At 45.8% G+C, this 27,225-nt stretch overlaps 1 protein-coding gene across 1 annotated transcript in view; it reads left to right on the top strand.

Moving 5' to 3' along the window:
* The window catches only part of FCGBP (Fc gamma binding protein), a 72,994-nt gene that overhangs the window by 26,766 nt on the left and 19,003 nt on the right, over positions 1-27,225 (top strand). Inside the window, exons 20-30 of the mRNA XM_077932487.1 lie at positions 698-984; positions 6,660-6,676; positions 12,856-12,906; positions 15,283-16,503; positions 17,682-18,022; positions 19,017-19,590; positions 20,870-21,471; positions 21,840-22,419; positions 23,975-24,174; positions 25,092-25,233; positions 26,513-26,841. Of these exons, the coding sequence (XP_077788613.1) occupies positions 698-984; positions 6,660-6,676; positions 12,856-12,906; positions 15,283-16,503; positions 17,682-18,022; positions 19,017-19,590; positions 20,870-21,471; positions 21,840-22,419; positions 23,975-24,174; positions 25,092-25,233; positions 26,513-26,841 (4,344 nt within the window). The remainder of the gene's footprint in view (positions 1-697; positions 985-6,659; positions 6,677-12,855; positions 12,907-15,282; positions 16,504-17,681; positions 18,023-19,016; positions 19,591-20,869; positions 21,472-21,839; positions 22,420-23,974; positions 24,175-25,091; positions 25,234-26,512; positions 26,842-27,225) is intronic.

Genomic DNA, 27,225 nt, shown 5'->3' with positions numbered 1-27,225 from the left:
CACTAAATTCCCAAATTGGTCAGACTTTAATCTGTTGCAGGAAAGAAAAAAGACCAGATAAGAAAATAGGCTGTGCTCTTGGATTGGTGCTCTAGTCCACCAAACACACACACACACACACACACACACACACACACACACACACACACAGGCTTGCCTTTCATGTTGTTTGTGCCCAGTGTATGATAATCAGTTACATAGCTTCTGAATTTGGAGTAGTTTTGGATATGATGAATCAGTAGGAATATGCAAGCTGTCTCTGCATACTCATTCCTCTTGACCAAGGGTGGGGAACCTCGAGTCCAGGAGCCAAATGCAGTCCTCCAGGCCTCTCCCTTTGGCCCCTGGGACTTTCCCTAGCGCACACCTCTTACCAGCCCTGCTCCATATGTCGTCACATGCTTTTGCCTGACTGTGATAATGTTTTTGCTTGCCTGGATGGATGGAGGGTGGACTGCTGTTTGTCCATGTCTGTGCAGAAACCTTTGGGTTTTGTGAGGCTGGAAGGTCACCTACTGTACAACAGTAACAGTCCACCCATTACTCCATCCACTTTGGCTTCTGGTCTCGCCCACCACTGGCATGTGGACCCCAGAAAGTTGTCCATCAGGGAATGCAACCCTCAAACTGAAAAAGGGTCCCTCCCTTACTCTAACCATTAACGCAACACCTTTCACCCTCCTTTTCTGAATTTCAGGTCAATGGGCACCAAGTGACACTCCCGGCAATGGTATCTGCAGGTGTCTCCATAAGCCTCTCTCAGGATGGCGTCGTAATTAATTTGGCCTCCGATGTAAAAGTTCTCCTCAGAGCCTGCGGGGAAATGACAGTGGAAGTCAGCGAAAGCCTGGAAGGAAAACTCTGTGCCTCCTGTGGCAACTTCAATGGAAATGGTATTGATGACCTGAAGCTGCCCAATGGGAACATAGCAGGAAATATTGCTGAGGTCATTGATGCCTGGAAGGCCAAGGACTTCACTAGCTGGTGAGTGGCTCTGGGGTAGGTTTTTGCCTAAAGAGGATAAAAAAAGAAGTACTTTACTGTTCGATCCTCTTAGGGACTGAGGAGTTGTTCAAGGAGTCCACATCATGGACTAAACATAGTCTGCTCTGAAGCCCCCAACGCATATTGCAAGTTGGAACATGGCCTGCCCTGGAACCTGTCTCCCAGACAAATCTCCTGAAGTGGTCTGCTACTTGTCTCTTTGTTCTGAGCTGCATCTAACATTAGACATTTCCAAAGCAGACTCACTGAAATTAGGACATTACTCCATCCAGCTCCGAGGGCCTTCTGGTGGTTCCCTCACTGTGAGGGAACCAGACAGAGGGCCTTCTTGGTAGTGGCGCCCACCCTGTGGAACGCCCTCCCATCAGATGTCAAGGAAATAAACAACTATCTGACTTCTAGAAGGCATCTGAAGGCAGCCCTGTTTAATAATAATAATAATAATAATAAATTTTATTTATATCCCGCCCTCCCCAGCCGAAGCCGGGCTCAGGGCGGCTAACAACACTAAAACAGTACAACATTATAAATACATTCTAAAAATTAATTAAAATACAAATTGATGGCAACCATAAAGCTTTGTAGAGATTGCCAAAGGAGGGAGTCAGGCTGCGCCCTGACCAAAGGCCTGGTGGAACAGCTCTGTCTTACAGGCCCTGCGAAAAGATGTCAAGTCCTGCAGGGCCCTTGTCTCTTGCGACAGGGCATTCCACCAGGTTGGAGCCGCAGTCGAAAAAGCTCTGGCTCTAGTTGAGGCCAGCCTAACCTCTCTGTGGCCTGGGACCTTCAAGATGTTTTTATTTGAAGACCGTAAGTTCCTCTGTGGGGCATACCAGGAGAGGCGGTCCCGTAGGTACGAGGGTCCTAGGCCGTATAGGGCTTTAAAGGTTAAAACCAGCACCTTAAACCTGATCCTGTACTCCACCGGGAGCCAGTGCAGCTGGTATAGCACCGGATGAATGTGATCTCGCAGCGAAGACCCCGTAAGGAGTCTCGCTGCGGCATTCTGCACCCGCTGGAGTTTCTGGGTCAGTCTCAAGGGCAGCCCCACGTAGAGCGAGTTACAATAATCCAGTCTGGAGGTGACCGTCACGTGGATCACAGTGGCTAGGTCAGGGCGAGAGAGGTAAGGACTTTAGGGAAGTTTTTAATGTTTGATGTTTTATTGTGTTTTAAATATTCTGTTGGGAGCTGCCCAGAGTTGCTGGGGAAACCCAGCCAGATGGGTGGGGTATAAATAAGACATTATTATTATTATTATTATTATTATTATTATTATTATTATTATTATTATTATCTTACGGCCATTAATTCCAATAATTCTACTCTGGCTAGTATTTAGTTGGCTACAACCCAATGTTTCACTAACGGGTCCCAGGGCAGAAATACAGCAATAAAACAACAGCAAACTGTTTTTTAAGCAATACTCATATATATGAAAACACCCTTAAAATTTAAGATCAACTAGCAACAGAGAAAGAACTTCTATCTGAGTGGCTTGTGACAGTTTTGAGTTCTTAGCTCCCTTCCAGAGGCCAGGCTGAAGAGTTGCATCTTCACCGACTGATGAAAAGTCAGCAGCGTCAGAGCTGTGGGGAAATCTACACATGATATGGGGGAGGGATCTGTGTGCTCCATCAGCACATGGGGGAAGCCATCTCCCCACCACCACAACCAATACGAAGTCCCTTGGGGCAGGATGTCATTGGTCGGTCATGATGCACTTCCCAAGGGGAAGTTGCCCTAGCCTATTCATAGACACACATTAGTTGCTGTCCTTGCTAGGTGTTTCAAGCTACTAGGATTATTATTTTTAAAGAAAGAAAAATGTAAAACAATGCCCAGGCCAGGAGGACAAGGCAGTTCATGCCACAAGTTCTTCCTTCAGACAGCTGGCTGGCAGGCAGTCAGTTGTTCCCTATAGACAGCAACTAGCATCTGGCAGCAGTCAGCAGATTGTAAAACCAGAAGGTTGAGTTACATTCAGAGAGCAAAATACCCATAAACTGAGCCATTACTATTCAATAAAATTCTACAGTTGCATGGGAAATATTGGGAAGTTTCTCCCTGATACATAAACAAGATCATATTGACTTCTTCAAAATTTTCTATTCCAGTGATGTCTGATCCAAAGGGAGCGACTCCCTCTGCTGCTTAACTGTCGGCATCAACTATTTGCATCTGAGCTCGGAGCAAAACTGTTCTGCATAGAGTATTCCCTGGCTTCACATCTTCGTGTTTTCCAACCTGCTATCTGGTTGCCAAACAAAATGATGACGCTTTTTCCTGAGAATCAATAAATCCTCTCTTTTTTTGGAAAGCTTTTCTACACTGACTTCACTTTGTCAGCATGATTTTAATTCTGTAGATATGCAAATAAATAGGATGGGTGGTGGGAAACTCTGATGGCTATGTTCAAGCAAGGAGGCAAGGAAGCCATCTTCTTCAGCCTCCAGATGTTTGACAACAATTCTCATCATCCCTGACCAATGGCTAAGAGGGCTGGGGACGATGGGAGTTATAGCCCAACAACATCTGGGAACCTAGACAAACAATGTTCGAGAGGCAAAGAGTGTTGAATTTTGAACTAGACTCCAGTCAGTGCTCAGTCCCTCATATTCCTTGGGAGTGGGTAGGTGTTAACAGAGAAATCTGAGGGCTCCCTTGGACAAAAAACAAGGACACCAGCCAGGAATACCAGAGCAAAACAGCAGCCAGTAGGCTTGGTCTTTATTGAAGACTGTCGCGACAGGACTCCCACCTGCCACAAGGTAGAACAAGATGGAAACCCCGAACAAAAGAGAACCCTAACTTTTATTAGCTGGTGTCGCTGGAGGCCCCCCCCCCTTCACTCACATCCACACGTAATACACAAGCACCACACTCACACACGCACGCACCTCCCCCCCTTGACCCTAGAGATGTCCCCTTAGAGGGCCATTTCTTTAAAAAAAAGCCTTCCGTAAATAAGGAAGCGCTAGCCTGACAGCCTTTCGCTATAACACCCCGCATCGCCCTATCTGTATTACGGGTAGACCGGCCGCCTGAACTCTGGGTCAATCGGCGGCCGCCTCAGCCAATCAGCGTTATCAAACAGCGCCCCTTGCGGCGGCCACGCAGGTACTGCAGGCTATAGGCGCTCTCTTCCCTTACATTTGACAGCTCTCAATACAAAGTTTCCGAGTTCAATTGACCGTGACTGATTTAATCAAAATGTTGCAAGCTGTTTCCGGAAGGCGAAAGTGCTTTGAACTTCAAGAACAGTATTCTTTATAAATTCACCAAAAATCAGCCATACCTCGGATTTTCACCGGACCACTTTTATTTTGCTTCATATTACAAGGACTATCAAAGGGGGGTGGCCTGATACTGGGCAGCCATACTCCCTTGACCGAGCAGTCACATACTCTGCGGCCCTTCCCAGTTGACGTGACAACCTTGATAGCCATCGTGATGGGCTCAGACAGAAGGCTATCAGGGACACAATAAACTGCATCTTTTAGTGTATTCCGCACGGACTCTCACAAAGGACTGTGACCGGATTCCCCTCAGGGGGCAGGAAACTTCACCCTTTCCTTTTGTTCTTAAACACGACTCATGTGGGGAGGGGAGAGGAGGCTCCGGCCAGGTGTCAGGACACTCGGATTACCTGTACAACCCCTCCCCGACTCCTCCTATTTTTAATATAATCATGATGTAAATATGATGTAATTCTGAGGGTGTAGTTTAGGGGATTAGCAACTAATAAAAGTTAGGGTCTCCCTTTGTTCAGGGCTTCCATTTTGCTTCACCTCGTGGGCGGTGGGAGTCCTGTCGTGACAGTCTTTTCCTAATAAAGACCAAGCCTACTGGCGGCTGTTTTGCTCTGAATTGCTCTGGTTGGTGTCTTTGTTTCGTCCAAGGGAGCCCTCGGATTTTCCGGTAACACTGGTAATCCCCATGTTACACCCCCCCAACTACATCACTAATACAGTGGTACCTCGGGTTACATACACTTCAGGTTACATACTGTCAGGGGCTCAGGAGCAGAGGCACAGGGGAGAGAGGAAATGGAGAGCGAAGGGGAAGAATCTGAGGGCAGCGTAGGGGAGTATGAGACTGGCCCGAGAGATTCCATGAGTCTCTCCAGCGAATCAGAAGATTCCCAGAGGGGGGCGCCGATGGCCAGGGCAAGGGGGGTCCCAGGGGGGGACACACCAGAAGCAAGGGGCCAGCGGGGACTCCCAAAGCAGCAGCGGGAGAGCGGGGCCAGCTTCTCCTCCAGCAGGGAGAGAAGATGAGGCAGGGGTGGCCACGCCTCCATCGCAGAGTGAGGGAACGGAGGGAGAGTCAGGTGCAGCTAGCCTCCCCGAAGGGGGAAGCAGTGACAGGAGCAGTGTAACGGTCAGGAGGAAGGTGGCCGGCTGGGCACGCGCGCCAAGTTCAAATGTACAGGCGCGCGGCACAGCAGGAAACCCGGATTGGGAACCAGGTCCTAAAGCCCGCCGGAGGGAGGGGGAGGACTCAGGAGACTCAGCGTCAGAAGAGTCTAGGAGAGGCGAGACCCCAGCGGACAGGCGGGCCCAGAGGAGAAGAGAGCAAAGGAAGAGGTGGAGCAAGGCTAGAGTCTTAAACTGGTGTCTGGGGGGAGGAGATTCAGACGGAGCTTCGGCGGTCTAGAGTTCAAGACGTAGAGCTGCGCGCCGCGGCTGTGAAAGCGGAACTGAGCTTCAATAAAGACTGTTTTATATAACAACGAACTGGCGTTGGTCCTTTGTGAGCTGGGACCTAGGGCAGCTCTGACACATACGCTTCAGGTTACAGACTCCACTAACCCAGAAATAGTACCTCGGGTTAAGAACCTTGCTTCAGGATGAGAACAGAAATCGCGCGGCGGCAGTGGGAGGCCCCATTAGCTAAAGTAGTGCTTCAGGTTAAGAAGAGTTTCAGGTTAAGAATGGACCTCCGGAACAAATTAAGTACATAACCAGAGGTACCACTGTACATCATGGTTACATCATGAAAGCAGAGGTCTGGTGGCAGTAATCTGAGCATCCTGGACCTTGTCCCATGGTTCCCCTTGCCCTCCACCAAACACCCATCAAGTGTAACAAAAGAGATATTTACATTTCCCTGTTTCCCAGCCAAGTTAATCACACCCTTTTGTCTCCATCTGGGTTTGTTATTTCTGGAATGGCTACCTGTCTGGCACTCAGGTATCAGGATGCCAGGAATTATCACTCAGGCAGAGGGGCTGCTAACTAGCTGAGCTCACATGTCTATGTGAATTTCTGAAGTTTTCCCAGTGAGCCATAGATACATTTATCAGTGAATTGTTACATTTGGTATCGTGCAGCAAAGGCCCTTTGAATAGATAGGAAGAAACTGTGATGAAGTGTTTTGTGGGGACAAATCACAAAAGTCACAAAAGTGATTGTGGTGATTTTGGTAGTGGGCTGCATGTGCATGATATCTGCTGGAGGGGCAACCCCCACAACCCTATACCCCCAGTGGGGTGGGGGACAAAGGGCAGTGTGTGTGTGTGTGTGTGTGTGTGTGTGTGTGTGTGTTAAATTCGGTTCACATTTAAAGGTGAATCTACCTAACTCATACATCCTGAATCAAAATGCAAGCTAAAACATCCATCAAAATTTCCACTTCTCCAAATTTTGCAGGGCAGTTCTCAAACCAAGTAAAAGGTACAAAATGGCATATCAGTGTGCATTAAAATGCATATCCTTGCCAAAAAGCATATATTGCTTACAAAATGTGTATATTAGGAGAAATTCACACTGAAATGGCGATGAACTTTCATGATTTAAAAAAAAAAGCAAACAAGATGGGATGTGGAGAACTGAAGATAGATTGCAAACACGAGAAAGGGAGAGAAATAGAAAAGGAGAGTTGCTCATCCCTCTCTGATATGTAGGATTTGCATGGCTTACTGGGCAGACTTGGTGGCAAATGCAAGTTTGGGATAGGCTTTAGGTCAGGCTTCCTCAGACTCGGCCCTCCAGATGTTTTGAGACTACAGTTCCCATCATCCCTGACCACTGGTCCTGCTAGCTAGAGATCATGGGAGTTGTAGGCCAAAAACATCTGGAGGGTTGAGTCTGAGGAAGCCTGCTTTAGGCTCTGCCTTCTAAACAACATCACCCGAGTTGCTCTGGATTTGAAATTTTTCATATCTGAATCGATTTCCGTTTCTGCAAAATGAGTTCTGCCCTATTTTACAAGGCTACTGTCAACATCCCTTAAAAACCCACCATAAAAACAAAGTGCCTTCCATATAGACATAATTTATTTGCACAAATACTTGTACAAATATTTGCATGATGGTTCAAGATTGAATCCTGGGCTGGGCATGGGGGTGGAGTCTCAAAATATCCGTTTCAGTAAACAAGCTGGTGGTAGGGAAAGGAGAATGTTAGCTGCTTTGAGACTCCTTAAAAGGGAGTGAAAGGCGGGATATCAAACCCAAACTCTTATTCCCTTGTTATTGCCTTTTAACTGAGAGAAAAATACAAGGAACTACTAGCTCTCAGACTATGATTTAACCTTGAAAGTCCATTCTTCTCCCACAGGGGAGCAGGACTGAACACTATCATCCTAGATATTTTGACTGTACCTTGTTGTTGTTGTTTAGTCGTTTAGTCATGTCCAACTCTTCGTGACCCCATGGACCAGAGCATGCCAGGCACTCCTGTCTTCTACTGCCTCCCACAATTTGGTCAAACTCATGCTGGTAGCTTTGAGAACACTGTCCAACCATCTCGTCCTCTGTCGTTCCCCTTCTCCTTGTGCCCTCCATCTTTCCCAACATCAGGGTCTTTTCCAGGGAGTCTTCTCTTCTCATGAGGTGGCCAAAGTATTGGAGCCTTAGCTTAAGGATCTGTCCTTCCAGTGAACACTCAGGGCTGATTTCCTTCAGAATAGATAGTTTTGATCTTCTTGCAGTCCATGGGACTCTCAAGAGTCTCCTCCAGCACCATAATTCAAAAGCATCAATTCTTCAGCCTTCTTTATGGTCCAGCTCTCATTTCCATACATGTCAAAAGGATAAAGGTGCTGTGCCATTTGTTCTACTTGGCAAGGGGTGGGAATCAGACCCAGAGGAAGAATGTTTCTTTCTTTAGCCCTTAGGACTTTTCTCAGTATTTTGTTCCATATGTTAGCAAAGCCACTTACATAAAGCAGATAGAGTCCAAAGATAAATCCTGGTAACACCTTACTGAACAAACTGGACAAAATATATAATTTGAGGAGAAAGGTCTTTTAGGACAGGTTTCATACACAACAAGGTTAGATTCAACTTACTACTCACATGAAAGTTCCCTCAGGGCTACACAGCCACTCAGAGAAAATGCTATCTCACTAATTGGGACTGATTTGAGTTGATTTGGGATTCTGTCAAATTGGGTTGAAGCACACAAGTCCATCTGGGTCAAAATGGGGGATGGACTTCAAAAGGAGGGGCAGTATGGTGGTGAGGAGAGTGGGTGAAATTCCTCCTGAAACTCAGTAATGACGGATAAAGGATCAGCTCATCAGAGAGCAGATGGGGAACCACCACAGAAAAGGCCCCCAATCAGGCAGACCCTAGTGGTGGCATGATCAAGAAGACCTCTCCTACCAACTGTAGGGTTTGAGAGCCTACGCCCTACTCTTCTATAATAATAGTGCCCAAAAGCCCATTCCACACCTCCTCCTTCCCTCCCCCCTCCCCGCTTCCACCTGGTAATAGCAGCTCTCTGTATCTCTCCCACTTGCTCCCTCTGATGCCGGTGCAGAATGCCTTTTATTGATTTTTGCCATCCACCCCAAGGCTGTAGCTCAGTCCCTCAACAGGAGAGCTCTGTAACTTGTGACCACCCATAAAGCATCCTGCATATGCACACTGTCTACATGTAATTCTGCAGAAGCCCAACATTTTCCCTTAAAATGAATTCCTTCCAATGAAATCATTGTGTGACCTTTTATTTCAGAGTCAGTGAAGGATGTGCTGTTAAGCGTTTAACAGCTGGTCGATTGCTGGTTCCTGGGAAAGCATTGCTGCCTTTTGTGAGGCTGATAAACCTTTCCCTTTCCCCACACCCAGCAATCCAAACAAAGATTTCTGTGCCAGATCAGCTAAAATAGTATTTGCTGAAAGGGGCTGGGAATAGAGAGCTGCTGGGCCAGGGAGTTGGAGGAGGAAATCTCGAAAGGCTGTCTTCTCCCCAGCACTGGCCCAAGACATTTGGCACCTGAAGTGAACCAAAAATGGCACCTTCCCCACCCACCCACCCAACCAGGGAAGAAGGGGTGAGTGAAGATCTGCATCAGGAACAAGGGGAGTATATAAAGAGCTATAAAGAGAACAAGGAGGGAATGAATGAAGGAGTTTCTTATTTTTCCAGTCTCAAGTTTATATCAGTTTGCAATTTAAAAAACAAACAAATCCTCATGAAAGTTCAGCAGCATTTTACTGCAATTTTCTCATACACGTAGAATCATAGAATCTTAGAGTTGCAAGGGACCCCAACGGTCATCTAGTCCAACCCCCTGCAATGCAGGAATCTCAGCTAAAGCATCCATGAGAGATGACCATCCAACCTCTGTTTAAAAACCTTCAAGGAAGGAGAGTCCAGCACCTCCCATGGGAATCTGTTCCACTGCTGAACAGTTCTTACTGTCAGAATGTTTTTCCACATGTTTAGTCAGAATCACCTTTCTTGCAACTCGAAGCCATTGGTTTGAATCCTATGCTCCAGAGCAAGAGAAAACAAGCATGCTCCCTCCTCCATGTGACAGCCCTTAAGGTATTTGAAGATGGCTATCGTATTTCCTCTCAGTCTCCTTTTTTCCAGGCTAAACATACCCAGTTCCTTTATTGCTCTTCAGTTCCTATCTACACACTCTGCCACGGTAGAATATCATTATTGCAGATTCCTTAAGTAGAAAGAGTTTGCCCATGTGGAGGTAATGTGCCTGAAGATTTACCCCACTACTTACTGGTTTGCCCAATCAATGAGAAGAGCAGTATAGCTCAAAGATTTAAATCTCCCAGTTAGGAGATTGATTGGGTGTTTGATTAACTTTTTATTAGGGGACCGGTCCCCCACACTTCTGAAAAAGTGGAATGTTTTCCCTTTAGAGCATGGGTAGGCAAACTAAGGCCTGGGGGCCAGATCCAGCCCAATCACCTTCTCAATCCTGCCCGCGGACAGTCCGGGAATCAGCGTGTTTTTACATGAGTTGAATGCGTGCTTTTATTTAAAATGCATCTCTGGGTTATTTGTGGGGCATAGGAATTCGTTCAGAGAAAGAAAGAAAGAAAGAAAGAAAGAAAGAAAGAAAGAAAGAAAGAAAGAAAGAAAGAAAGAGCAAGCCCTGGTGGGGATGATATTCTTCAGAGGAGCAAACTCTTACCTGATAGATCATCTGGTTTTAATCATTATTTTACCTGTGTAATGTATTTTATCCTGTTTTTTTATTATGTATTTTATCTTTTGTAATGACTTTGGCTATACATACAAATAAATAATATTCGGAGTAATTCACACCAAACACTGAATACAGTAAGAGCAGATTAATCAGAGATTAAAAGCCTGCTACTCTCCCTGTCTATTCCTGCAACTATTTCACCTAGTTTCACATACACTGAAACACCACCACAAGTATAGCCCTTAGGATTATGATTGTCTCTAACTCTGAGCTCAGGCTCACACTTATACTGCAAATTTGGTCCCTCAAAGGGAATATAATATTGCTACCAATAATTTTTGATCTTTCAGAAATTGCCAAACAATAAAACCTATTTTGCATATCCTAGCTATGTAAGCTACTAAGTTTTGTGTGGCAATTTGAATATTAAGGACTAGGAGAAACCAAATATTGACCAGACAGCATAACTTAGATAAGAGCCTGCTGAAGATAAGAACCTGCTGGATCAGACAAATGGCCAAATTTCCTCCAAATTTCCTACTTATAACCACAATGAGGGCTATAGAATATAGATTTTGCATATTCACATACTAGGTCTGATGATTATGTGACCGTGTTATCAGTATTTCCTGCTTAGAAAGTGATGTTGCCCTTTTCCCTGCCCCCTTAAAGCATTGGCTGGGCTACTAAAGAGTAAGTGGCTATATAAGCCCAGCTACTTTGAGCGCTGAACTAACCAGATGCCTTCAGAAAGTAAGCATGGTCATTGCCTGCCTTTGTTGAGTTGGTGATGCTTTGATATGTGGACAGGTAAGTAACCTGCATGCCGGGATCTCCTTGGTGAGGGCCGTAGCTCAGTGATGGAGCATTTTACCTTGCAAGTAGAAGGCCACAGGTTCAATCCCCAGCATCTTCAAGTAGGGTTGGGGAAGACTCCTTCCTGAAACCCTGGAGAGCTGCTGTCGGTCGGTGAAGACAATACTGAGCAAGACGAACCAATGGTCTGACTCAGTATAAGGCAGCTTCCTACGGTCTGCAGAAAAGCCATTTGGAATATAAGCAGTCCAACTATACAGCCTGTGGATGCCTTTCAGATGTTCTGGACTGTAAGCACAACTGGGGGAAGCTGTAGTCCAAAACACCTGGAGGACACCAGGTTGGCAAATGATGAGTAGGGAGTTTCCTTTACTTACAGGAGAAAGAGATTTAGATTAGTCTCAGAGAGTCAGGTACAGGAATTTTTGGGAAAACATGGTAAAGACCCAGAGTTTCAAAGCTCGGGGAGAGGTTCTAGAACCCCTTATGAAATACAAAGAGATGAATTGGGAAAGACTGAAAGAGCAGGGCAAAAAAGCAAATCTTTTTTAAATGAATCAGATAATGGCAAATCTTAAATTATTAACCTGGAATGTTAACGGTCTTAGCAACAATATAAAAAGGAACAGGGTGTAGCATGAAGTTTTAAAACAGAATTTGGATATAATTTGCTTACAGGAGACCCATGTTGCAAGAAAACATGAGAAAATTTTGAGTAATAAGAGGTTAGGGAGCCATTTCATTGCATCAGATGTTTCCAAAAAAGGTGGAATTGTTTTGTACCTAAAACCTGCAGTTGAACCACAACTAATTCAAAAGGATGAGAAAGGGAGAAAATTAATGTTACAAATTAAAGTTGAAGGAGAAAAAATAATTCTAGTAGGGATATATGCACCAAATGAAAATTAAAAAATAATAATCAGGATCTAGAAACAGAATTGTTAGAATTTGCAGATGACGAGTTAAAGATCTGTAACAGAACATTTCTATTCCTTATTGATATTGGTATCATGCTGGTCTGTCAAGTACTGTTAGTTGCTCCCCATGTATCAGAAGCCCAACTGGCTTCAATTAGAAGTTGGGCATTTATTCCCACGCTGTGGAATTCTCTTGCAGCAGACATTTGTCTGGGATCCTTGGTGTTAGTTTTCAGATGTGTCTTGAATATCCTTTTATGCCAACAAGACTTTATCTATTAAAAATAAAATAAAATGATTTCAGTCATTTCTGATTATCATCTGTAGGCTCAGCCACCCATTCACTTTCCCTGAGGGAAAACCTATGGTTTAGCACTGAATCAGAGCCCAAAGCAATCTGGTATTTTGCAGATTGACATATGTTCCAATTTAGCATTAAACAATGGGTTTTCTCAGGGAAAAGTTGTGAGACAAAGGCAAAACTGCTCAGACTTCTCATGCAACCATAGTTGTAGCTGTTTGAAAGAAATGGAGAAAGATGGTTACAATTTGCTGAACCAGGTAAAAGGAGCTGTGGGAGCCAGAATTCATATATGTTGCCATGCAGGTTCTAGAAGGCATGTTGTAGATGTTCAAGAGACAAATGATCAGATGGGAATTTACATTGAATCTGCAGATTACTTGAACTACTTTCTTCTGCTGTTTTTTTTAGTCATGGCAACGAGACTGCTGCTGCCTTGGATCTGGCTGGCGCTCCTATTTGGTGAGTTTGGTGCTAATCGGTAACCTGCAGGTTGGCCCTACAAGCGAGACACTACTTGCACATTTGTCACTGTGGAGCAAATGCAGGTGCTGACAGAACAGGCATTTGCTCACAGCCTGGCAGAAACTTTCCTTGACCCAGAATTCCAGCTTGTTTCTATGGCTATCTGGCACCCAGCCCGATGTATTGTTGGCTGAATTAACACATGCCCAGTCCCTACCATTGTGGGGAACCTATGGCCTATGTTGTCGGACTCCAGCTCCCATCATCCCCAGCCATCAAAGATAATGGTCAGCGATGATGGGACCTGGAGTCCAACCACATCTGGAGGACACTGATTCTGAATGTCTGAAGTCAAAGATTTACAAAATGCAACTTACAAAAGGCGAGTCTGTCTATTTTTCTCAGCTCAACTAATACTCTGCTAACAACCTAAAATCTTAATATATGAACAAAGGAGCCGTTATTCTTTCTCTCCATTCTCTCCACACTGTTCAGACCTCAAACACTGAAGCCTTTATTCATAGATTCAGCTGCTGTTCTCTGTGACTGCACCCCAGTCTAGGGTAGCACCTTCCCCAGAGAGTCCCGCCTGGCCCCTGCCTTGTATTCTTTCCAGAGCCAGCAGCACCTTCATCTTTCTAAAATTCCATCTGGCTTTTAATGACTTTGGGGCTTGAAAAGTTTTGATGGCATGTTTGTATTTAACCCTATTGCTTACATACCCTATTTGCAGTGTTGCACCTTATGTTGTGTATTTAATCATCGTATTTTAAACTATTATTTGGTAAGGTACCTAGAGAACTTTTGTTACGGGGTAGCTGAGAAATACCTTTGATTCATTAATTCAAAGTTTTATTTATTCTTTTCCTTTTTTGAAAAAAAATACATGATCTGTTCATATAGTACATAAGTCAAATTTGCCGATATAGCTAGGCTAGGGGTAGGGGCTGTACTGTTGCTCATTCACCCTAACAGATCCCCCACCCCCTCACCAATTCCATTCCTTAACACCCGGTCAAACTCCCTTTCCTTTACACCCAGCCATTCCCATTCCTCCTCCCTATACACCTTATCAAGCCCTTCTCCTCCTGCTTTTACAACTCCACCACCTTTCTAACTCTGCACTCTCACTGACCTTGCTAATGCCCCTTACAGAGGACGAGGGAAGCCATGGGCAGCAGTGGAAGAGCAGGACTGTTGCTGGTGAGCTGCCTGCCCAGCCCTGCCTGTTCCTCAATGCCTCAGCTGGGACACATGCCCACATCCATTTCCCTCCTCCTTGGCTTCTGAAGCTGCTGAGGCTGAAGTGGGCAAGACAGTCACAGGGAGCTGTCTCAGTCTGTCCTCATTGTTCCTCTGCAGTTTTGCCTGGACTGCCTGCTCTGCCTCCATCTCTGTTTGCTTGGGCTGCCCACTGTCAGCTTCAGCCATGCACACAGTCAGCCATCTTCCTAGGCCACCCACTCATTCACTTGGACCACCTGCATTCCTGCATCTGCACTCCAACACTCTTGTTCTGTTCAGTGGTGGAGCTTCAAGCTCTGGCAGGGAGGGGGAGGGTCTGAGAGCAGGTGGGGGCGTGGCTGGCATGCATCCCGGGGGTGTGGTGCACGTCCCGGGGTCATGACGCCCAGTGTGGGGGGGCCCCCAGCTGTGATGGCACCCTACCAGGATCGTGCCGCTGGGAGCGGTGCGCTTCCCCCGCACCCCTGTTCCTCCGCCAGTGGTTCTTTATCATGCTGCAAAATGCTGATCAGTAATTGTGAGGGAATGGGAAAGGAAGGTGTGGCATGTAGATGACCATATCTTGGTTCAATACTTCTAGGAGGAGTTGAACCAAGAGAGAAAAAAATTACCAGGTGCTCTTTCAGCTGTGTTTGCTTGGAACAACAGTGTTTGCTTGGAGCATGCACACGAAAGCTAATACCAATAACAAACTTAGTTGGTCTCTAAGGTGCTACTGGAAGGAATTTTTTTTATTTTGTTTCGACTACGGCAGACCAACACGGCTACCAACCTCTAACTGCTTGGAACATGACAGCCTGGGTAACAGAGTCTCACTAGAAGCCTCTCCAGGCTACAATCAAAACTTCCTTCTGGGATGCAGGCTATCATAGGAAAAGCTGGATATTTTTAAGGGAGGGTTCATAATGTATTAACAGATGAATAATCATTTGTTCCTCAGAGACCACTTCTTTAATACAACCAAACAGGAATATTAATAGGTTCCTTTGAGTAATCATTTTCTTACTGCTGTAAGATAAACTAATCAGATCATTATACAAAAACTCTAACCGTTGCCACATCAAGAGATTAAAGCCCAGCACTGAGATACTTGCAGTTGACTAATTATCCATTCCTTCTGCCTTGCAGGGTATTGTGGAGCAAGTTCCCGAGGGACAGAATTTATCACAGCCTTCCTGGAGAACTTATTTGAAAGTCAGGGTGCTCCTAAACTTGATCTGCTTATCACTGGATATCATCCTGCGACCACTATCACAGTCACAGTGAACAAGTCTACATTTCGGAAAACGGTTTCTGTCAATGAGAAGGAGACTGTGTCCATTGTGGTCCCAGCCTCCTCAGAGATGAGGGGGACTGACATTTTTGATCAGACTGTGCGGATCCAAGCTGACAAAGATATATTGGTGTTTTCTTACAACGACAAGCTTTCAACAAGTGCTGCCACAGTCGTGTACCCAGTTCAGCAGCTGGGCACATCATATTATGTGGTAACCCCAGTGGGGGATGCGGCAAACACTTTCAAGGAATTTGCAGTTGTAGCCTATCAGTTTCCCACTCAAGTCACTATTCACCTGAAAGGGGCTGTGACATTCCAAGGGAAGGTTTATGCTGCAGGGAGCAGGCTTGTTGTTGACCTGAAAGCTTTCCAAGCCATCCAGCTGCAAAGCTCAGCTGATTTGTCTGGCACCAAGGTTGAATCAGTTGCGCCCGTGGCTGTTTTGAGTGGGCACAGCTGTGCCAAGCAGTTCTCATATTGCGACCATGTTGCTGAGCAGCTCTTGCCTGTTTCCAGCTGGGGCACCACCTTCATAGTTCCCCCAGTGCCCTTCCAAACTCAGACTGACATTGTGTATGTCGTCGCTTCCCAAGATAACACTTTGATCCAATACCAGTCTGGGGCCACTCCAAGCTCCCGCCGCGCGGTGGCTGGGGAAGTCATTCAGTTTCAAATGCAGCCATCTCAGTCCTATTTCTTCTCTGCCAATGCAGGAATCCAGGTCCTTTTCTTCTTTGCTGGTAACAGCAAGAAATACGACCCTTTCCTCATCAACGTTCCTGCTTTAAAAAGCTATTGCACATCATATCACATTGATGGGATTAAGGAGTTTGATAATTTTGCTGTCATTGTAGCAAAAACCTTAGATTCAAATGGGATCACATTAGAGAAGAGAGCCATTGCAAATGCCAAGTGGACACGCATCCCTGGAACAGAGTATTCTTTCAGTCAACTTAGCTTGGGCAAAGAAGCCAGTGCCCTCTCTGTAGAGCATCCCAGTGCCCCTTTTGGGCTCTTCATCCTTGGAGGTGTACGTGCTGATGGCTATGGCTCTGTGGCCCTTTGCTCTTGCAGTAAGTATCTGAATCTGTGCATATACTTTAGGTTTTTATGCTACAAATGAGGGTTTTGAATAAATAATTAAAGTTGGCTAAGGTCCGTATAGTTAAAGCCATGGTTTTCCCAGTAGTGATGTATGGAAGTGAGAGCTGTACCATAAAGAAGGCTGATCGCCGAATAATTGATGCTTTTGAATTATGGTGCTGGAGGAGACTCTTGAGAGTCCCATGGACTGCAAGAAGATCAAACGCACCCATTCTTAAGGAAATCAGCCCTGAGTGCTCACTGGAAGGACAGATCCTGAAGCTGAGGCTCCAATGCTTGGGCCACCTCATGAGAAGAGAAGACTCCCTGGAGAAGACCCTGATGTTGGGAAAGATGGAGGGCACAAGGAGAAGGGGGCGACAGAGGACGAGATGGTTGGATAGTGTTTTCAAGGTTACCAGCATGAGTTTGACCAAGCTGCGGGAGGTAGTGGAGGACAGAGGTGCCTGGCGTGCTCTGGTCCATGGGGTCACGAAGAGTCGGACACGACTAAACGACTAAACAACAACAACAACAACAACAACATCCTATTGAGTACCCAGTCCTTGTTTGTGGTTTCTTCCACTACCAATATTTTCATCTTTTTGCTTTCCAGCATTGGATGCTGTGTTTTAACATTCCTGTATGCTCATCTGTAGATTGTCAAAGAAAGTGACCCCTTATGGGTGGTAACTGGAGGACCACAGTAGATCTCAAGGGACCTGGCAATGGAACTTTAGCTGCCACTATTTTAGTCTCTAAAATCATCTCCTAGTTTTCACTATTCCATTCTGCCTGGAATACTTACCATAAATAGGTTAAAGAACTGTAAAATGGTCTGATTTGATGAATTTTTACTTTTTGTACCAAGTTCGGAAAATCTTATTGAGACCCAAGTTTCCCATTTTCCAGAGGGAAGGGGACATGACATGAGACCTACAAAGTTCTAGACTGCAGTAACAGTCTGACTGGTTCAAATCAGTATGTGAAATTCAGCTTCCCACCATCTTGATTGCCTGAGCATCGATATGTCCATGAGGCAACCAGATTAAGTGGCTATTCAGAAGCCTGTTTGTTTTTCTTGCCTTGTTTTGTCTATCTGCCACATCCCCCACTAGTTATTAACAATGCTTGCTTTTGCAATGACACCACCATTGTTCCGTTTCAGACAAACCAGTGTCTCCGTGCAGCTCGATCCAGTGCAGGAAGAAGGAGAAGTGTGAAATCATAGGAGGTGATCCAGTGTGCGTGCCAGAGTCTGAATCCAGCTGTTGGGCCCAGGGAGATCCTCATTATCACACCTTCGATGGGAAGAATTTTGACTTCATGGGCACCTGTACTTACACTATTGCCAAGACTTGCGGCTCGGATGCCACTCTTCCTTCCTTCAGTGTTGAAGCCAAGAATGAGAACAGGGGAAATACTCGTGTTTCGTACGTTGGCTCTGTGACAGTCACAGTCTATAACACCATCATCAAGGTGGTCAGAAATGAGCAAGGCTTTGTGAGGGTGAGAACGAAAGATGACCATATTTCTATTTCTCTCTGGCTTAAAAAAAAGCAACCTATATTCCCCAAGAGTCCATCACAATCTACTCTGCTTGCCTCTTGTCTTGCTTGCATGCTGTAATGTAGGCATGTGGAACAGGAGATCTGGCAAAGTCTCCTTGTCCCCATTTGCTAACCTGGACTGATCTCTGGCCACTCCCCCCCTGCTCCCTTCTTCTGCCCTTCCCCCTGCCAGCCAGTGCCCCACTTATTTAATGTTTGAGCAGGAGCTGTTTTCCTTTTATGCCATACCTACTTTGCGGCTGGCTATATCCGCCTGCCATTGGGCACTGGGAATGATAGCACTGCCCAAATAGGGGGCTTCTCACCATTTTAAATTTAAATGAGTTCTCCCTAAATATGATTGGCAGTGAGAATTTTTTTTAAAAAAGGAGTTTTGGTATTACTGTTTGTGAAAAACTTCAAAGGTATTTTAAAAGAAAGCAAGAGAAGATTTGGTGAGATTTATCAAAACTCTTCAGCTGCTTTATGCTTAGACCATTGGTCCATTCCAGCTCAATATTGTCTTTACAGACTGGCTGTGGGTTTCAAGGATTTCAGGCAGGAAGCTTTCACAACCCTTACTGGAGATGCCAGAGATTGAACCTGGGACCTTTTGCAAAGCGTGTGCTCTGCTACTGAGATACACTCCATGTGCTGCAAAACATATGGTCCACCATTGAAGTATGGACTCTGCAAATTCTGCACATTCCTGTTGAATCAATCTACCTTTATTATTGCATGTGTGTGTTGGTCTTTTTACAATCATCATCATTTTATGTCCACCTTGCTGAGTAGAATAAATAACAAAAAGAGTTGGTTGTATCAAAGTTTTAGTCTGAGTAGACCCAACGTATGTGCATTAATTTCAAAAGGTCTACTCTGAGTCTGACTGACATTGAATACAATCCACTGTCTTGTTCCGCTGTTGGTTGAATCTGATTTCTCTCTTGCAGGTGAATGACCAGCGGTTCCGCCTGCCCATCTCCCTGAATGAAGGGAAACTCCGTCTCTACCAGAGTGGGGTCTCTGTCTTCATTGAGACAGATTTCTCCCTGAAGGTCTCCTATGACTGGAACTTTTACCTGGTGGTAAAGATCTCCAGCAGCTTTTCTGAAAATGTTTGCGGTCTTTGTGGCAACTACAATGGAGACCCCTCTGATGACTTCAGCACCCCCGATGGGCCCTTGGCTCCCAACCCCATTGAGTTTGGAAAGAGCTGGAAGGTGGACGATGGCGACAGGTTCTGCTGGGATGACTGCCATGGGGAATGCAAAAGCTGCTCCCCAGAGATGGTGAAGAAGTATGAAGGTGAACCATTCTGCGGCTGGCTCAGCAAAGGAGAGGATGGCCCATTCAGCAAGTGTCATGCTGTGATCGACCCCAACCCTTTTCTAGAAAACTGTGTCTATGACCTCTGCATGAATGATGGCCTGAAGGAGCTTCTTTGTGAGGCACTGAATAACTATGCAGTAGCTTGTCGGGAAAAGCAAGTTGCTGTCTTGGACTGGAGAACCCCCATTGGTTGCTGTGAGTGTCAGAATCTCCCTTCTTGTAATTTGAAGCCATTGCTTCGAGTCCTAACTTCTTGATCAGGAGAAAACAAGCATGCTCTATCTTCCATGTGACAGCTCTTGAGATATTTGAAGATGTCTATGATACCTTCTTTCAGTCGCCACTTTTCCAGGCTAAACATACCCAGCTCCTTCAACCGTTCCTCATAAGGCTTGGTTTCCAGACCCAAAACAGACTGGGCCCCATATATATATATATGCCAAAGGCCAGGGTAAAGAGAGGAGTCTCCAGCATATGATGAAAGCTATACTGTGGTACCTCGGGTTAAGAGCTTAATTCGTTCTAGAGGTCCGTTCTTAACCTGAAACTGTTCTTAACCTGGAGCACCACTTTAGCTAATGGGGCCCCCCACTGCCGCCGCTCCGCCGCCACACCATTTCTGTTCTCATCCTGAAGCAAAGTTCTTAACCCGAGGTACTATTTCTGGGTTAGTGGAGTCTGTAACCTGAAGCGTCTGTAACCTGAAAAGTCTGTAACCCAAGGTACCACTGTACAATGAAAATGCCAGATGTTCCTCTATGGGAAGGGAATGCCAGAGTTTGGCAGCTGCCACAGAGAATGGCCACTCCAGGCCACCACAACCCCAAACTTCCAAGGGTAGCAGAACTACCAAGAGGGCTCACTCTGCAAACCTTAGTTTAATGTTACATCTGTACTGAATACATCTTCCTGGCAGCTTAGGGTAGTGCATCCATTTTATTCGCACAATACTCTGAGAGGCAGGCTAGGCTAAGTGCATCTTGGTCATTGCTGTTGTTATTAATTAAATTTATATTCCACCCTATACCCGTAGGTCTCAGGGCTGTTCACTGGATAAAATCAAAATATAAAAACCACAAAATACATAATCAAAATAAAAACATGGTTCAGTACACTTTCCCTTGTCCCACATTAGCAAAATACAGTGGTACCTCTGGTTGCAAATGGGATCCATTCCAGAGGCTCATTCTCAACATGAAAAGCCCACAACCTGAAGCACCGTATCTGCGCAGGTGCACAGCATGTTTTGGTGCTTGTGCACATGCGTGAAGCGCGATTTAGCACCACTCCGCAGGTGCAAGCAGCAAAACTCGATAGTAACCCTTTCTGGTACTTCTGGGTTGCCGTGGGACTCTACCTGAAAAAAGTAACATGAAACAAACGTAACATGAGGTATGACTGTATAGCTTAACTCTCAGATTCCCTGTGTCTTCTAATTGTGCCTTGTTGACAATCATCTTGTCTCTTTTGACAGCCAAATCCTGCCCCGAGAACAGTCATTATGAGGCCTGTGGATCTCCTTGCCCTGCAACCTGCAACGACCAAGCTGAGCCCCAAGACTGTTCCTCAATGCCCTGCGTAGAGACTTGCCAATGTAATGAGGGCTTTGTGTTGGATGCTGGGAAATGCATCTCCAAGGCTGCCTGTGGGTGCGTGTTTGAGGGGAAGTCCTTCTCGCCCGGTGAGCAGTTCTGGGGAGACAAGACGTGCACGAGACGCTGCATCTGTGACGCACAGAGCAAGCAAATAAAATGCCAGCCCGCCAGCTGCAAAAAAGGGGAGCAGTGCAAGGTAGAGAAGGGCATCCAGAACTGCTACCCCACCAGCCGCGCCACCTGCTCTGCTTCAGGTGACCCTCACTATCTCTCATTCGATGGACTGGCCTTTGATTTCCAAGGCACCTGCACTTATACCTTGGCTAAGGTCAGCACAAACAACCGGGTCTTGAGAGCCTTTACTGTCAACGTGGAAAACGAGCCCTGGGGAAATGGGAAGGTTGCTGTTACCAAGATGGTCTCGGTCACTGTCTATGGCATTACACTCACATTACTGCAGAGCAAGCAAGGTCAAGTGAAGGTGAGTCCATGCGGAAAGGAGAGGCAAATCATTAGATCTTTAGCCATTCATCTTTTTTCTTTTTTTTACATCAAGACATTGTCTTGGCTCATTCATTTAATTAAGGATGAACAAGTCCATCAGCTTCTTTCTCTCATATTTCCTGTCCTACGTTCAGTTCTCCACATTTCTGTATCAGCTGGCATTTCTCCCAAGAATTCTGATGAAAACTTGTTAGCATTTTATTGCAAATGTCTCCTAATATAGGGTTTTTTAAAGAGGCAGTTTGCCCCCTGGCTGCCAGTCCTTGGAGTCTGAGTTGGCAACATAAGAAACAACCCTTAGGCCAATCCTACTCAACCAGCGAATGTTCTGTTTTCTTCTTCCAGGTGAATGGCTTGATCTACACCGTCCCTATATCCTTTTCTGCTGGGCGGATCAGAGCCTATCAACATGGCACAAAAGTCCTGATAGAAACTGACTTTGGTCTCCTTGTGAGCTATGACCTGGTTTACCATGTGACGGTCACCGTCCCAAGCACTTACCGGGGCCAGATGCAAGGCCTCTGTGGGAACTACAACGGGAAGAAGGAGGATGAGTTCCTGCTACCCAATGGCATAATAACCTCTGACATAGCTAAATTTGGTGCTTCCTGGAAGGTTCGGGTCTCTGGGGCAGATAGATCTTGCTCAGATGGATGCTCTGGGAACAGCTGCCCAGTCTGCGAGGAAAGGAAGAAGGACGTTTTCAAACAGCGCAACTACTGTGGGATCCTCACTGCGCCTGATGGCACCTTCAGTGCTTGCCACGGAAAGGTGGATCCCAGTGTGTACTTCAGCAACTGCATCTACGATGTGTGCCTGGGCAACGGGGACAGCCAAGTCTTGTGCAACAGCATCCAGAGCTACGTTTCTGTCTGCCAAGAGGCCGGGGTCTCTGTCAAGCCCTGGAGGAGCCCTTCCTTCTGTCGTAAGTACTGGGGACTGAACATTCAGGGGGAGAAGAGAAATGGGAGCAGAAACTGAACTGACCCCCTGTCACTTTGGTACACATCTAGAGGTGTGTGTTTATTTGTAAGGCTCTAACTGCCTCAAGCTGTGCAGAGACTGAACTCACACTTAGATGCTCTATGACCTTTCCAATTGGGTGTCACCACCCTCTTGACTATATGCTCCGCAACCTACTGATGAGCTCAAATCACAGAGGTATATAGAAAATTGTTTTCAATGAGTTCCTGCCAGAACCAGCAGTATAAGTTGGTAGGGTGGGGACCTTGTTCAGCACAAGGGTTGTGATCCCTTCTTGGCAACTTTCTGGGGCCATAGATAGGGCCATATTTGGACCTGGTCCCACGGTTCACCATCCTTGAACCAAGGTATGCTGGAAAGCAGGAAATCAAGCAGGTATGCAAGGGCAGTTACTCTGAGAGCTCAGTCTGTGTCTGAGTGATGAAACACAACCGAGGGAGCCAGAGCAGAGTCAGTAGCCTTGAAGACCAATTGGTACCTAACAAGACACTTCTCAGAATACACAGCAAACAAACAAAGGAAGTTGCTTTGTGCCAGAAGGCACATAAATGGCCCCTCCCTCTCCCCTGGCTGTTGGTGAGAAGGACAAGGGCCAGAGGTGTAAGAGAGAGAGAGCAAGCTGCAGGCAGAAGCCAGAGAAAGAGAGGCACACTGGATTTCTGCTTGAATCCAGGGCTGTGGCTCTGGGATAAGCAAGAATTTTGGGGATGTTAATGCTGTGAGCCCCATCATAGGCTAGAGTACAGTTGTACCTTGGTTGCCGAATGCCTTGGAACTCATCGTTTTGGCTCCTGAACGATCAAAAACTGGAAGTGAGTGTTCCGGTTTTCAAACAATTTTCGGAAGCTGAACATCTGGCATAGCTTTCACAGCTTCTGATTGACTGCAGGACGTTCCTGCAGCCAATTGGGAGCCATGTCTTGGTTTTTGAACAGTTCCGGAAATCAAATGGACACCCGGAACACATTCTGTTTGAGAACCAAGGTATGACTGTATGTGCAAATAAGCCATATATCATAAACACATCACTGCTGACCCTCATTCCAAGGAAATCAAACCCTGGGTAAACTCCTGGAACCCCTGGAATCTCACATTGCTCGGAGATTGGGTTTGTCCCACTGCTCAAATTGCTTTTACAAGATCTCAGAAGCATTTTACTACCCTCATTGCTTCCTCTCCCTATGGAAACCTAAGCATTTTTTTTTCTATTAAAAAAAACCTCCATTGTCTTGAATGGGCAAGTTTTCAATGGCTGGAGCAAAAATATATGAGATAAGTGAAAAAATGATCAAAACAGTGGGGTTAAGGAACATGAATTCATTCTAGCGTCAGCTTTCTGTTTTCGTCTTTTGCAAAAACAACAGCTGTCAAAGACATTTTCTGCCCTTTACCAGCCACTCTCTCTGTATGTCACTTGCCAGCTTCCCAGCCATCCCAAATAGTACCAGGGAGCCTTTCACCTAACATGGATGTTTTTTCTTTCTTTCCTCATTTAGCTCTGCACTGCCCAGCCAACAGTCACTATGAGATTTGCAGCAACCTCTGCTCCACCTCCTGTACCAAGATCACCGACCCTGCGGCCTGTCCGGAGACCTGTGCTGAGGGCTGCCAATGTAATGATGGCTTCTTCTTTGACGGCCTTGGCTGTGTCACTGCAAAAGACTGTGGGTGCTTAAAGAATGGACGCTACTACAAGGTAGCTGATTTTCTGAACCATTTTTTTCCCCCAGAGCATGCTTTCCCAGTTTCACATTCTTTGAGCCCCAAGTCACAAGCTGTTGTGATCATCTCCAGAATTTCTCAGGTCATGAAATGTTTTAATGCCTTTCTTTTGAAATATGGAATAAATAAAATGAACTGTCGTTGGCAGGAGGAGGTACATCAGATGGCGGAATTGTGCAACTTAAGTGTAACGATAGGACAGAACTACTAACAGCTTGTTTATGTAGTTGACTTAATGTGATTTTACTTACTCCATTGCACAGATCACTGAAAAATAAATAGAAAGGGGTGGGATAACTTGGCTTACTGTGAGATCTTGCAGGAGCCTCAAGAACGCTCATGTGACCATCTCAGAACCCAGTAAGCAAGGTGCGGGGTAGGAAAACTCTTCGAAGAAAGAGCTTTTAATCCTTCTGCTTTGTTTACCAGGCTCTGAGACATACAAGGCCTCTGGAAGGCTCCCACAAGATATCACTGGCCATCCAAGAACCTGTGAGATCTTGGGGGCAATTCCAGGGGTCACATTGACTGTGTGATTTTTCCTTTACATGCAACCCCAAGGAACATAAACCCAACATAAGCTGAGAGTCATCTGTATATGCATGCAAATCGTTTGACCTGGCTGCTTGCTGTGGAATGGGCAAATTATCTCAACTGAAAGGCCTGAGGAGTTGTGGCATTGGGAGCTGAGATGACTCACCGTGGTGTGCAGTTGGTGGTGATTCATTCATGCACCCATTTCCCCATTTTTGCTTAACAGCCCTTTCTGTTAAAAGGAATCTCGCTCCTCCTCCAATGCTCAGTCCCTTCCCATTCAAGCTATACCTCAGAAAAGCACTGAAGAGATTACTGTTGCTGCTCTATTTTATTGTTTCCCAAATCTCCCAACAGCCCAATGAGAAGGTTCTGCTGAACGTGTGCCAGGAGAGCTGCCGTTGCATCCCAGGCCAGGGAGTAATTTGTGAGGCCCACAACTGCGCTGCCGATGAGAACTGCAAGGTCCAAGATGGAATCATGAGCTGCATTAATAAGGGTAAGGAGAGAGTCAATCAAGCGAAAGGTGGGGACCCTGTGGCCCTTCAAATGTTGCTGGATTACAATTCTCATTGTGCCTAACCCCTGGTCTTGGCACAGATATGCTGGGAAATTATAGCACCTTCTGTGAGGAATGTAGTATGTGAGTCTATAAATAATGGGCAAGGTACATTTTTTAAAGCTCTAGGGCAGCATTCTCTTCTGGGCAGACTTCTGGAGCCACATGCTGGGTGGTGCCAGAGGCAGAAGTAGACAGAGCTACAATTGTACATTTTTCCTTTGTACAGCAGGCAGATTTTCCACAAACTTACCTGCACTTCTCTGTCTTTCATTCCAACAAGCAAGAAGCAATATCAGAGATCAAGGGCATATTCCAGCCTAATAAATATGAGGCAGGGTTGTGTGTTGCTTCCCCCATCACATAGATAGCCCCACTGTACATCGGGGAGGGCTGTGTGGAGAGAGTCTCTTCCTTTAAATTCCAAGGAGTTTTATCTCAGTGAAGACCTTACTTGGAAAATAAATACAACCCAGGTGGTTAAGAAAGCCCAACAGAGACTCCATCTCCTCAGAGTATTTCAAAAGAACGATGTCAATCAACATTTGATGATTTCCTTCTACCGGTCAACAATAGAAAGTGTCCTTTCATATTGCATCACGGTGTGGTACACTGGTTTGACATCATCTGATAGGAAGTGCCTGCAGAGGGTGGTGAATACAGCACAATATATTATGGGCTGTCTCGTGAATCCGCTGAATGAAATAGCGGAAGAACGTTGCCTCAGGAGAGTGAGGAAAATTCTCAGAGATGATTCACACCCTAGCTGGCACTTTCCTGATCTCCTGCCCTCAGGCAGAAGATATAGAAGCATGATTAGTCACACCAACAGGGTAAAGAACAGCTTCTATCCGTGGGTTGTTAGGCTGCTGAATGAAAAGATAACAACAGGGCAACTGACTTTCAGGTTTGCTGGGTGTGCGTCAGTAAACGAGGGGAATTAAGACTAAGAGAGCTGAGTGGGGGTGCTCGTGTAATCTCACTGTAAACAAGTTGTACAAGTGACAATAAAGTATTTCAATTATGTTACCCTCCAGATCTTCTTGCTCCTATCACTTTTGACCATTCAGGCTGAGGCTGATGCGAATTAGACTCCAACAACCATGTTGCCTACCTATGCCCTTTTGCTAATGGATAAAACTTCCCTCCACCTCTGCACCTTTAGTTTTTTACTGAATAACTTCTAGCTCTTGCTCACGTTTCCTGCCTTTCATTTTAGATCCATGCAAAGCCCTGAAGTGCCGAGAAAAGGAGACATGCAAGATGGAGAATGGCCAAGCCAAATGCAAACCACAGTTCACAGGAACCTGCTGGGCCTGGGGGGACCCACACTATCACACCTTTGACACCCTGAAGTTTGATTTCCAGGGCACCTGCTCTTACACTATTGCCAAGTACTGTGGGGACGATGCTACGCTGGTGCCTTTCACTATCGATGAGAAGAATGACAACAGGGGCAACCAGGCTGTGTCCTACGTGCGTCTGACCAACATCTATGTCTATGGGTACAAGATCTCCATCCACAAACAGGAAACTGGAAGAATCCGGGTATGTTAGATTGCCAGGGGATGGGATAATGTACTGGAATTCATTCCAATAGCCACTTTGAGAGCCCGATATTAGTCTAAAGTAGCATGAAAGGAATAGCTATATCAGGAGGGAGAAGAAATACTAGTGCTTGCAGGTCACTCTCAAGAGATTATTGAACCTCTATACCACTCCGAATGATGGAGGTTATTGACCTTCATGCCACTTCACATGATTAAAAAACCCTCATTATCCAGACATCCGATCTCTTTCTCCTTCGTGGCTGGCAGAATATAGCGAACGGGGGATTGTGATGTGATTAAGCTGCAGTCCTATTTGGCATAATATTGATTTCAAATCTGGTCACAAGAAACCGTAGCAGGATCTAATGATCTTGATCCTTCA

Source organism: Podarcis muralis, chromosome 7 (genome assembly GCF_964188315.1).
Source record: "Podarcis muralis chromosome 7, rPodMur119.hap1.1, whole genome shotgun sequence".
Classification (NCBI taxonomy): Eukaryota; Metazoa; Chordata; class Lepidosauria; order Squamata; family Lacertidae; genus Podarcis; species Podarcis muralis.
This window is presented reverse-complemented; position numbering and strand designations above follow the sequence as displayed.